Source organism: Rhinopithecus bieti, unplaced genomic scaffold, assembly GCF_001698545.2.
Source record: "Rhinopithecus bieti isolate Rb0 unplaced genomic scaffold, ASM169854v2 scaffold_8678, whole genome shotgun sequence".
Taxonomy (NCBI): Eukaryota; Metazoa; Chordata; class Mammalia; order Primates; family Cercopithecidae; genus Rhinopithecus; species Rhinopithecus bieti.
In genome coordinates this window covers 198046-211186 of record NW_016805777.1, presented here as the reverse complement: position 1 = coordinate 211186, position 13141 = coordinate 198046, and the positions used below count along the sequence as shown (strand labels likewise).

The 13141-nt window shown below is 39.9% G+C and overlaps 1 protein-coding gene and 1 long non-coding RNA gene across 3 annotated transcripts in view; one reads left to right on the top strand and one right to left on the bottom strand.

Moving 5' to 3' along the window:
• The window catches only part of LOC108530690 (uncharacterized), an 81331-nt gene that overhangs the window by 5288 nt on the left and 62902 nt on the right, over positions 1-13141 (top strand). The window lies entirely within an intron of this gene.
• Positions 5749-13141, bottom strand: part of HEPHL1 (hephaestin like 1) — a 79068-nt gene continuing 71675 nt past the window's right edge. Inside the window, exons 18-20 of the mRNA XM_017873716.1 lie at positions 8396-8558; positions 7856-7924; positions 5749-7772 (exon numbers count right to left, since the gene is read on the bottom strand). Coding sequence (XP_017729205.1) covers positions 7570-7772; positions 7856-7924; positions 8396-8558 — 435 coding nt within the window. The 3' untranslated portion in view covers positions 5749-7569. The remainder of the gene's footprint in view (positions 7773-7855; positions 7925-8395; positions 8559-13141) is intronic.

Below are 13141 nucleotides of genomic sequence, written 5' to 3'. Positions count from 1 at the left end.
TAGCAATGAGGGAGGCTCCGTGGGCGTGGGACCCTCCTGGCCAGGTGTGGGATATATTCTCCTGGTGTGCCCGTTTGCTTAAAGCGCAGTATTGGGGTGGGAGTTACCCGATTTTCCAGGTGTTGTCTGTCTCAGTTCCTCTGGCTAGGAAAAGGGATTCCCTTCCCCCTTGCGCTTCCCAGGTGAGGCGATGCTTCAGCTCTCGCTGGTCAGGCTGCAGCAGCTGACCAGCACCGACTGTCCGGCACTCCCTAGTGAGATGACCCCAGTACCTCAGTTAAAAATGCAGAAATCACCGGTCTTCTGTGTCGCTTGCGTTGGGAGTTGGAGACTGGAGCTGTTCCTATTCAGCCATCTTGCTCTGCCTCATGATCGACTTCTTGAGGGTAGTTCCATTCCCATGTGTACCATTTTTATCCTCATCACTTAGCACAAATGCTTCGCACAGAGTTGATGTTTTAATTCATAGTATTAAATAAATGTCTGAAGGCATATGAACACTTTTTAAAGCTGGCCCAATTCACACTCATTTATCCATACATTCCAGGCATATATTAGAGGCTGGTGATGGGCCAGTTCTAGGCTGAGTGGATGGGGATGCAGAAATGAAATGAATGCATTCTGTTTCCTCAAGGACCTTATGGCTTAGAGAAATAAGGCATGTACACAATTAACTATAATGCAAGGTAGAAAGAATGATTATTGTGAAAAGTGGGGTATACCAAGGGAGGTGCAGAGAATAAGTAGGGCCTGGGAGAATATGTCAGTTGGGACATTCAGAGCTGGGACAGGGGATTTCTGGGAGTGAGGAAATCATGGGTGCCATTTCCCTTCTCTGCTTGCCAAAATCTACTCATCCGATAGGCTCAAATGGCCCCTTTTTAGGAAGCCTTCCAGGATCCTCCAGTTGTAATGAATCCTTCCCTCCCTTGTTACTCTCTTCCTCTGGCTTAGCAGTTAGTTCATTCTGCCTTCTGTGATGGGATGGTGGATTGCGTATCTCTTTTTTCATTACATATCAATTTCCTCTGAGGATCTGGGCTGAATCTCAGCAGTTGCATAAATTGCCCTCAGTTTTGACAATTTTTTACTTTCAGTATGATGCCATTCTACTTTCAATGAATTTAAAATAGAAGCCAGATGGAGAACTTGTTGGGAAACAGGATGTAGAGCCACCAGACACTGGTGTAGGGCCAAGTCAAAGATGAAAATTTGGGTCAGAGGAGGTAGTTCGGATTTTCTTCAGTAGGCATTAGGGGGTTTCTGGAGGGGAGGAATATAAAGGATGTTGTGCTTTAAGATGATTAATCTGCCAGCCATGTGTACAATGGACTGGAATGCAGAGAGTGGAGATGGAGAGGCTGGGTAAGAGGCTGTCAAAGTTTTGCAAAGGAGAAGTAACAAGGGCCCAAACTGGTGCTGTTGTCTGGAGGATAGAAATGAGTAGCACAGAAGGGTGTGGTAGCTAAGGGAGCCATTTTCCTACTGTAAAATCAAATCAGACAATCTGACATGTGCCAACATTCTTTGGGGGTAGTGAGAAGGTAAGACCCTGAGTTCAACTCCTGGGTTTGTCACTTACTTGATATATGACTACGGCTGTGTCCCTGGAAATCTGTAAGCCTAATTTCCCTATTCTCCAAATAGGGATAATGCTTCCTACCTCTTGAGTTGTTCTAAGGATTAAATGTGATAATATATGTAACAGTGCCTGCCACATTGGTGGCATTTAGCTTTGATAGCTATTATTACCAACCACAGGACTTTAACATGTCAAATGAGAGTGTAGATAACATTGTTTTTTTAAAACGTAGACTTTATCACTTGAGGCCAGAAGTTCAAGACAAGCATGGGCAACATAGAAAGACTCCATCTCTACAAAAAGTTTTATTTAAAAAATAGCCAAGTGTGGTGGTGTGTGCCTGTAGTCCTAGCTAATCTGGAGGAAAAGGCAGGAAGATTGATTGAGCCTAGGAGTTTGAGGCCACAGTGAGCTATGATTGCACCACTGTACTCCAGCTTGAGTGACAGAGCCAGACTCTATCTCTACACACGCGTGCGTGCGCGCATGCACACACACACACACTCTCCCCAGAGAGTTCCCATATACCCCATTCCTGCATCCATTCTACACATGACTGGCAGATTAATCATCTTAAAGCACAAGACCTCTATTATTGTTATCTTACATTAGCTTGGTATATTTCTTACAAGAAATGGGATATCAGTACATTAATTAAAGTCCATAGTTTATTCAGATTTCCTTAGTTCTCCCTAATATCCGTTGTTCCAGGAGCCCATCTAGAATACCATAGTATGGTTCTTTCATCAGCATGTCTTCTTAGCTCCTCCTGGCTGTTTCTCATGCTTTATTTTTGATGAAATCACTTTTTTATAATTAGAACATACACTTAGGGATTAAATCACGCATCCTCCTCCCATGTCCACCCTGCCTCTCCCCTTGTCCAGTATCATTTGTTAGAAGGAAGCCAAGATGGAGGCCAGGTGCAGTGACTCACGCCTATAATTCCAAAACTTTGAGAGGCCGAGGCCAGTGAATGAGTTGAGGCCACGAGTTCGAGACCAGCCTGGCCAACATGACCAGCCTGGCTGACCATGTCTCTACTAAAAATACAAAAGCTAGCCAGGCGTTAGCCAGGCGTGGTGGCACATGCCTGTAATCCCAGCTACTCAGGAGGCTGAGGCAAGAGAATCGCTTGAAACCAGAAGGTGGAGATGGCAGTGAGCCAAGATTGTGCCATTACACTCCAGCCTGGGCAACAGAGCAAGACTCTGTCTTAACCAAACAAACAAAAAAGAAGCCAAGGTAGGTTGTGAACCTCATAGCCAGTCTCTCAGAACTCTGTTTTACTTGTTGGAGACCCTTGACATTTGAATATGAGAGCTTTTGCAACCAAAATAGTCTAAGTCAAAATAGTGAAGTTCAGTAGACTGCCTAATCTCTTTATATATTCATTCATTCATTCAATAAATATTTGCTAATAAACTATTGTGTATTTGTACTATGATCTCTGCTGGGGATGCAACTGAGCTAAACAGGTCAGGGGTCCTTGCTTCCACAGAGCTACATTCCAGCCAAAGAGGCAGACAAAACTTAAGCCAACAGACATAAAATGATTATGTCCTGTAATAAGTGCTGCAAAGGAAAACAGTGAAGATAGTAAATAACAGGGGGAAGGACCCACTTTAGAGAGGGAAGTCAGGGGAACCCACAGGTGAACTAGAAAAGCTAGGAGAGTATGATATTGAATACTGAGTGTCAACTTGATTTAATTGAGGGATACAAAGTACTAATCTTGGGTGTGTCTGTGTGGGTGTTGCCAAAAGAGATTAACATTTGAGTCAGTGGACTGAGGAAGGCAGATCCACCCGTAACCCACTGGCCACAATTTACTCAGCTGCCAGCAAATATAAAGCAGACAGAAAAATGTGAAAGGGAGAGACGGGCCTAGCCTCTCAGCCTACATCTTTCTCCCATGCTGGATACTCCCTGCCTTCGAACGTCGAATTCCAAGTTCTTCAGATTTGGAACTTGGACTGGCTCTCCTTTTTCCTCAGCTTGCAGACAGTCTATTGTGGGACCCTGTGATCATGTAAGTTAATACTTAATGAACTTATATATATATATATATACACACACACACATATGAGTTTATATATCATTATATATATTATATTTTATATATGTTTTATATATATTTATATAATATATATATTACATATCATTATACATATAATGATATATATCCAACTTGGGTGACAGAGCCAGACTCTATTTCTACACGCACACACACATACACCCCAGAGAGTTCCCATATACCCCATTCCTGCATCCGTTCTACACATGACTGGCAGATTAATCATCTAAAAGCACAAGACCCGTATTATTATCCTCTTACACATATATATATTCTGTCCCTCTAATAGAACCCTGACTAATACAGAGAGGGAATGAGGAAGCTAGAGAGAGAGAGCATTCCAGGCATAGAAAGCAGCATGTGCAAAGGCCCTGAGGCAAGAAAGAACTAGCAGGGTATAGGAGCAGATGAAAGCTTGAGCAGAGTTGGAGGAGTGGGCATGGGCCAAGTCAAGCTGGGTCTTAAAGACCAAGGTAAAGAGTTTGGATGTTATTAAAAGTGCAATGGGAAAACAGTAAAGGGTAGCCACCAGAAAAGGGATGAAATTTGGAAAAACACGAGGCAATGTGTGGACGGTGGTTGAAAGGAGCAGTAGTGATGATGGAGAGGCTGGTTTGGGGACCACTGCAGTGACCCTACTCAAACAAGATTTGTGTGAATCTGCAGCCCAAGGTCAGGGTTAGAGATACACATTTTGAATTTATTCACAGAAAAATGGTTTTCCAATCATAAGGATGGATAAAATAAACTATGGAGTAGCTGGTGACACATTACCACAAACTTAGTGGCATACATTTCTTCTCTTACAGTTCTGGACCTCTGAAGTCCAAAATCAGTTTCAAGATATCTGCAAGGCCAACCTCCCTCTGGAGGCTCTACAGGAAAATCCATTCCCTTACCTTTCCCAGCTTCTGGAGCTGCATTCCTTGCATTCCCTGGCCCATGGCCCCTTCCTCCATCTCCAAAGCCAGCAGCATAGCATCTTGCCTCAGTTGTCACATTGCCTTCTTCTTCTGTAATCAAATCTCCCACTGCCTCTCTTTCATAAGGACACTTGTAATTACATATAGGGTCAATATGGATAATCCAGTATAAATTTCCTATCTTCAAGGTCCTTAAAGCAATCATACCTGCAAAGTCCCTTTTGTCACATAAGCTGACATTCACAGATTCAGGGATTAGGACATGACATCTTCAGGGCGTTATTCAGCCTACCACAGAGGGAAAAAAGAGAAAAAAGAACCCAGTGTCAAGTTCTGAGGCATGCTAACATTTAGGTCAGACAGAGGAGAAGGAACTAGCAAAAGAGATTGAGAAGGAAGTCATTGAGGAAGAAGGAAGCCTGGCAGAGAGTCACGTTGCAGAACCAAGGGACTAGAGACTCTGAGTATTCAGAAGGAAGGAGCTGTTTCTTGTTGCTGAGAGGTTGAGTAAGATAAACATGGAGAAGAAGCCACTGGAAATGGCATCATGGTTGGTGATCTCTACCACAGCAGATTGGGGTGTGGGGGCTGGGCATGCTGGATTGAAAGTCATCAGAATGCGCTGAGGAATTCATAGGGTGAGGTGGTACAGGCACCAAGTGTGAATACCTCCATGGTCTGCTATCAAAGGAAGAGAGAAACTGGGTCGGAGGGGGTTATAGAGTTAAAGAAGACAGCTCATTGTTTTCTGTTTTTAGTGGCGGACATTGCTGATGATTTCATAGAAAGATGGAGGAGGAAAAATGGATACCCAAGGTAATGAAGTCCTTGAGAAAGCAAGAAGTAGTGAGGCCCAAAGTCAAATGAAGAGACTGCCCTGCTAGGAGCAGGGACACTTGTATTTTAACAGGAGGGAAAGGTGTGTGTAAGTGAAGGCTGAGTTGATTTTCTCAAGAGTGAGGCTGAGAACGAGTGTAGTTATGTTTGAGGAAACAATGTTTGAGAAGTCATATTATTTGTGGAGATACATTATTTGGTTTCTTTTCCTCTAACAAGTATCATTGGCATAGTCATAGCCCCTAAATATCTAAAAATTAATTCCCCTTTAACCACCTCCCCTAGTTCAGTGATAGATAATTTTAAGTGAAAATAACCATGCAAATAGCCACGTTATATGAAACTTTATTAAAACGAGAAATGATGCAATCAAACTACTTTGTGGTTTTGTTTTCATTAAAAAAATAAACTGAAAAGAAAAAAACACAACAACTTGTCTTACTAAGGTGGGCAATAAATAAGGCATTTACCATAATTATTATGAAATTACAGCCTACACATGTATGAAAACTGTAGAACATGTACTATGAAATCACATTGTCCACGGTTAGCAGACTGAAATTCAAAATCTTTTGTGTATGCTGTTTGATATGACATTCAAGCAAACTATGAACAGAACTATTAGCATTTGTATCTTTTTATGTTAAGACTATAGCTTCTATCCAATTACCCATTTCCCCTCATCAAGATGAAGATGAGACAGTATGAAAGGCCCCTCCACCAGAATATTTCTTAGCTCTTTGTCATTCACTTTGACATTCAAATGACCCACTGCTAAGGCAGGCATACCAGTATCACTCATCTAGCACTGGCATTGGCATCTCAGGGCATCTCACCCAGAGCTAAAAGCAATTTCTCAGTATTGTAATAAATAATGCTTTTATCAATCTTACACCTAATGTCTAAGCATAGGACAGTGTAGATTGCTCATAATGGGTTGAGTTTTGTTGTTCAATAATTTTTTTTGCATTCAAACCTTGGAAATTATTTATTAATTTTCAAAGCTGGTTTAATGGTTTAAGAGAATCTGCCACCAAGATTATCTTTTCTCACCTTTCCTTTTCCTTTTCTTCTCCTTCCATAAAGGGGTATATCTTTAAAAGGCATGGAATGTAGGATCTTCAGAGGTCCCTTCTCCTATCCAGTCACCTACATTGATAAATTCCTCTGGTGTTTCTCATACAATGAGAATGTTATTATTTCATAGAAGATGGAGACTTGTAAAGATTCCCTCTAACTGACTGAAAAATCAAACTCCAAATTCAAGCCTGGACTTGCCTCCTGCAAAGCTTCCCCCTTATAGAGAACTTGCTGTAAACTCTCAGGGAGTCCCTGCTTCATAAAGGGAGAGCCTAACATGTTGTTTTACAACTTTCAGCCCTCCCACAGTCTGAAGTAGAAATACAATTTCTCTACTTGATTTTGAAAGTACAAACATAAAACATATTGTAAAACATGTAGATATTCAAGTATTTCTACAGGTTTGAATAAAACAGCAGCAATTAAAAAAAAAAAGCTTATAACTTTGCTTTTATAACAAGCAGTGCACAGGCTATTTATATCAAAGAGGAAAAGGCCAGGAGAGCTGGTTAAAGCCTCCAAAAAATTTACTTGGTCTAATTCTATCAGCAGACACTGACTTAGACATTTCCAAGAACTCCTAAGAAAGATATTTTCCATAGAACAACAAAGGGACGCATGTTATGCAACAATGTTGAAAAAGCAGTGCCCTTCCAGTTAAATGTCTGAGGCACTCTAACTTTTTCTAGAAGCTCTTCATCTAGAAACTTTGGTGGTTAGCTAAGAAAGCACTGTTTAATCCAGGAATTATAAAAGATGGAATATAAAGATATCTTTCAGAGGGTCTCCCATTCAGTGAATCCATCCAGAGAACAGACTAAGAGTTGACATTCTCAGCCATGCCCATTCTCCTTTTTCTGTGTTTTATACCTGAGGATTATTCACAGCCCATTTAAAAATAAATAAATAAAAGCAAATTGCTTTGGATGATGTTTCAGAGGATCAGAAGGCTGATCCAGGATACAGTGTCAACCTTCCTTGTGAGTGATGCCTTGGTCCAGTTTCCCTGTTGGCTGCCATCTGGCCAGCTGTGTGACATCACTCTTTCCTGTTGAGGGAGACCAGATGGTTCACAGAGCATCCGTGGGGAGAGCACAGGACTGGACTTGCTGGTAATCTCTCTGCTTCATTGCCGAGCGGAGTCTAAGAGAGAGAATCACTGTGGTGATTAGAAGGAGGAGTCCAATGATGAAAAGGATGACCAAGGCTGCCTTAGCTCCTGTTGGACCCAGATTCTTGCCAAAGAAATAGAGCTGCTCCTTGCCAGGTCGTTCTGTGAAAAAGATAAAGTTGTCAGGCCCCTGCCATTCTTGAGTGAAATGTTGACTCATTTACATGGGGAGAGGGTATCATTACCGTTAGATGGCACTGTGGCTGAGTGAGATGCCCCTCCAGGAGATGTGGTGGAGTAAGGAATCCTGTTGTCTGCACAAAGAGAACAAGTTGATTGTTTTATTAACAACAGAAGGGGATTCTTTTCATGACATGAGTCATTTCATTTCACCAGCAAGGACTTATTCCATCAGCATCTGCCAATCATTTATGGATTCTTACTGTGCTACTTCATTCCCATGTACATGCTTTCCTGTCCCGTCTGTCTTTCCCACTTCTGCTCACCCACTGAGTCTATCTGGAGCCTCATGGCCTCTGTGAAACTTTGGCTCATATCCTCCAACTGTTACCCATTCCCTCCTACTGCTGCCAGTAAGCCCTGTACTCTGCATTCTGCTACGGCACATAGCATACTTGATTATAGTTACATATTTACATATATGTCTCTCTTACTTGACTCTGAGCTTGTTGAGGGCTATATCTGGGTTTTTGTCATGCCTCTTGTTTTCAGGGTCTACAGGAAGCTTGGTGCCATAATCTGGCATCACTGACAGACAACAGTACCTATGTTACGAAGGACCGTGTAGGTTGTCTCCATGCCAGCATGGATGTGGTCAGACACATGACAGTGTAGCAGCCATGTCCCTGGGTGATCTGCAAACAGTTCAATGGTTTGGAATGTCCCAGGAAAGAGATCATACACATCTTCTCGGTAAGATTTATCTATCTGTAAAAACGTTTTAAAAAACAACAGCTAGTAGCCTTCTTTGCTCAGAACAGCAAGAAGGGAAAGAAGAGCAAAAACAAATAAAACCCACAGTAAGCAAAAGGAAGGACATAAGAAAGAGCAGGAATCAAGAATAGAAGTACAATAAAGTCAAAGAAATCTAAAACTGATTCTTTGAACAGATCGATAAAATCAATAAACTCTGTAGTAGCCAGCTTCCATGATGGCCTACAATGATCCCCACCTCCTGGTATTCATAACCTTTGTAGTTCCTACCTACATTGTGTAAGGGTTGGTATGTGCAATCAATAGCATGTGGAAGAAGTGCTGGCATTCCAATTCCAAGATTAGGTTATCATTACTTCTGTCTTAGATACTCTCTCGCCCCCTTCTCTTGGATTACTCACTGGAGGAAGCTAATTTTCATGTCTTATCCACATGATCAGGAGTTGAAGCCTCTAGTCAACAACCATATCAGTAAGTTTGGAAGTAGATCCTCCAGCTCCAGTCAAACCTTTGAGAACTGCAGCTCCAGTCAACATCTTGATTGCCTCCTCATGAAAGATTCTGAATCAACCAACTAGCTAAACTGCTCCCAGATTCCTGATGCAAGAATTACTCTAAGTTTAGAGTAATTTGTTATGCAGCAATAGATAACTAATACAAATCTCTGGACAGACTAGCCAAGGGAAAAAGGAAAAAGACACATTAGAAATACCAAGAATGAAAGTGAGGACATCACTAATATCTTACACACATTAAAAAGGAAATACTGGACAAACACCTCTTATCCATAAATTCTACAACTTAGATGGTATGAACAAACTCCTTAAAAGAAAAAACTCCTGAAGATTACTCAAGAATAAATTGATAACCTGAATAGCACTATATTTATTAAAGAAACAAGTGCTTCAAAATATTCCAACAAATTAAATTCCAGATGGCTTTATTTGCAAATTCTACCAAACATTTAAAGGAGAAATAATACCAATTGTAAAAAAACTGTTCTAGAAAATAGAAGAGGAAAGAACACTTCCAACTCATTTTATGAGGCCAGCATTACTGTGATACCAAAACTAAACAAATGCTTTGCAAGGGAAAAAAGCTACAGTCAATACTCCTCATGAACATAGATACCATCATTCATAACAAAATAAAAAGGAATAATACATCACGACAAAGTAAGGTTTATCCGGGGAATGAAAAAGTGTTTTAAAACTCCAAAATCAATAAATGTAATTCAGCAATGGATTAAAGAAAAAGCATCTGATCATCTCAATAGATGCAGAAAAACCATTTGATAGAATTTAACATTTGTTGATGATCAAAACTCTGAGCAAATTTAGAAGGAAATTTCCTCAACCTGATAATGGGATCCACAAAAAAGCTGCAGCTAACTTTGTATTCAAAGGTGAATGACTAAATGCTCCCCTTGTAAGATTAAGAACAAAGTGAGGATGTCCACTTTCATCACTCATATTCAAAATTGCACTACAAGCCCTGGCCAGTGCAATAAGACAAAAGAAATAAAAGACATACAGATTGAAAATAAATGAAGCCATGTCTGTTCACAGACAACATGATTGTCAGCATGGAAAATCCCCCTAAAATCTACCAGAAAACTATTGGAACTAAAGTGAGTTTAGCAAAGATGCAGGATACAAGGTCAATATGCAAAAATCAATTATATTTCTAAATATTGGCAATAAACAACTATAAATTGAAGTAAAAACACTATCATTTACACTATTACTAAAGCCTTTTATATACTTAGTTATAAATAAATATAAGAAAATATATGCAAGATCTCTATACTTAAAACTACAAAATGCTGATGAAACAAATCAAAGAAGAGGTAAACGATATATATACCATGTTCATGGATCGGAAGCCTCAATGTGGTTATGTCAGTTCTGTCCAACCCATTGTATAGATTTAGTGCAATACCAATCAAAATCCCAACAGGATTTTAAAAATCAAAATCAACAAGGTATTTCTAAAATTGATCTGGGAAGGCAAACATCTAGAATAGCTAAAACAATCACCATCTGATTTTCAGACTTACTGTAACACTAAAGTAGTCAAAACATTGTGACATTCAAGAAAGGGCAGACTATAAACCAGTGTAATGGAAGAGACAGCCCAGACATAGACCCACATATATGTGTTCAATATGATTTTGACAAAAGTGAAGAGTCAACTCTGTGGGGAAAAAAAAGATAATCTTTTCAATGAGTGGTGATGGAATATTTGGACATACATATGAAAAAAATGAACCTTATTTCATATCTTGAACCACATATGAAAATTAAAATGTATCAGAGCCCTAAATATAAAATCTAAAACTATAACACTTCTAAAAGAAAACAAGGACCTTTTTTGTGACCTTCATTCAGTAAGGCCAAAATTTTTTATACATGACACCAAAAGTATGATCTGTAAAAGAAAAAAAAGAAAAATTGCACTTCATTGTACTTCATCAAAAATTAAGAACTTCTATTTGAAAGCTGTGAAGAGAATGAAAAGATAAACCACAAACTGGAAGCAAACATTTGTGAGTCACATCGCTGAAAAAGGATTTGTATCCAGAATATGTAAAGCCCTCAAACTCTACAATAAGGAAACAAATAACCCAATTTTTTAAAATGGCCTTGCAATTTGGACACTTCACCAAAGATTTACAGATGATAGATGGTAAGCAAACACATGAAAGAAATGCTCAATATTGTTAGTCACTGGGAAAATGCAAATGAAAAGCAATGAGATACCACTATATCCCCTCCCCAACGAGGGAATGCCTAAGGAAAAAAAGGAAACAAAAACTAAAAATACCAACTGCATATGTGGATGTGCAACATATGGAGCTCTCATATATTTCTTTGGAAATGCAAAATGATACTGTCTTTTTGGAAAAGAGTTTGGCAGTTTCTTATTGAAATCAAACATACACATCACATGGCTTAACAATCCTACTTCTAGGTATTTTCTCAAGGAAAATGAAAACATGTTCACACAAAAACATGTGCACAAATGTTTGTAATGACTTGATTTGTAATAAACAACCTTGGAAATAACTCAAATGTTCCTCAACAGGAGAATGGATGAACAAACTGCATTATATCCATACAATGGAATACTACTCAACAATCACAAGAAACAAACCACTGATACACATAACAAGATGGATGCAATTTGAATGCCTATGCTAAATCAAACAAGCCAGATTCAAGATGCTACAAACTATGATTTCCATATAACCTTTCAAAAAAGGCAAATCTATAGAGACGGTGGTTGCGAGGTGTTAAGTATGGGGAAGTAGTTGACACTAGAGGGTGCAATGGGGAAATTTGCCAGAGAAATAGAAGTATTTTGTATTTTGATTGCTGTTGGTTGCACTACTGTATGTGCTTATCAAAAGAGAACTACACACTAAATTGGTGGGCGAATTGTGTTCAATGTAAATTATATCTCATTTTTAAAGTATATATGTAAATTTGTCATTTTATATATGTTATTGAATTTTATAAATTTTTAATATAATTTTAAAAATGTAACTTTAAAAAAGCCAAATTCTGAAACGCAGCATAGCCATTTAATATGTGAAACTCTAATCATAGCAGGCTAATACTTGGTGTCCTAAACAATGTTGAAATATACAGAGGAGAAAGGATATTCGATGTTTTATTAAAGTTACCATTTATTCCTGTCTAACTAGGAAAGACCAGTTCCAGTTTTCTCCACACATTGGATGTGATTGTTCTTTTCTATTCCACTTCCTTCTAGACAGCACTGAGAACTTCAGATGACAGACTATTTGGACCTTATCCATTGGAGATTCTGATTCAGCAGGTCTGGGGCAAGGCCTGGCAATAGGGTTTTTACATGGTTCCCCAGATGGTTCTGCTATACAGGGAGTGCCACCCAAATGGTATAGCTTGATGATAGAGGGTAGAAGGTCACACATGGTCCAGCCCAGCTCACTAGGACAAAAGTCAAGGTAAAGTTTGAGGGCTCAGGCCAGAGCTCAAAACAGCTTCTTTACTAGACAGAGCTATTCTGTTAGCTAATCACACAGAAAAAGAAAAGGGTAGGGAGAAGGAAAGGGAAAGAAAAAAAGAAGGGTGAGGAAAAGGGACAAATGCTGTCAGTGTCAGTACTTTCATATACAATATTAACAGTATATTCCAGGGTGGTCAGAGTTATCCCCAGATCACTAATGAAAAAACTCTCACCTGAGGCTTGGAGAGATTTTTATAAGCACAGTAATATACATACACATATTAAGAAACATCCAGGCCGGGCACGGTGGCTCACGCCTGTAATCCCAGCACTTTGGGAGGCCGAGGCGGGCAGATGACGAGGTCAGGAGATCGAGACCATCCTGGGCTAACACAGTGAAACCCCGTCTACTAAAAAATACCAAAAAAATTAGCCGGGCATGGTGGCAGGCACCTGTAGGCCCAGCTACTCAGGAGGCTGAGGCAGGAGAATGGCGTGAACCCAGGAGGCGGTGCAGTGAGCGGAGATCGCGCCACTGCATTCCAGCCTGGGCGACAGAGCAAGACTCTGTCTCAAAAAAAAAA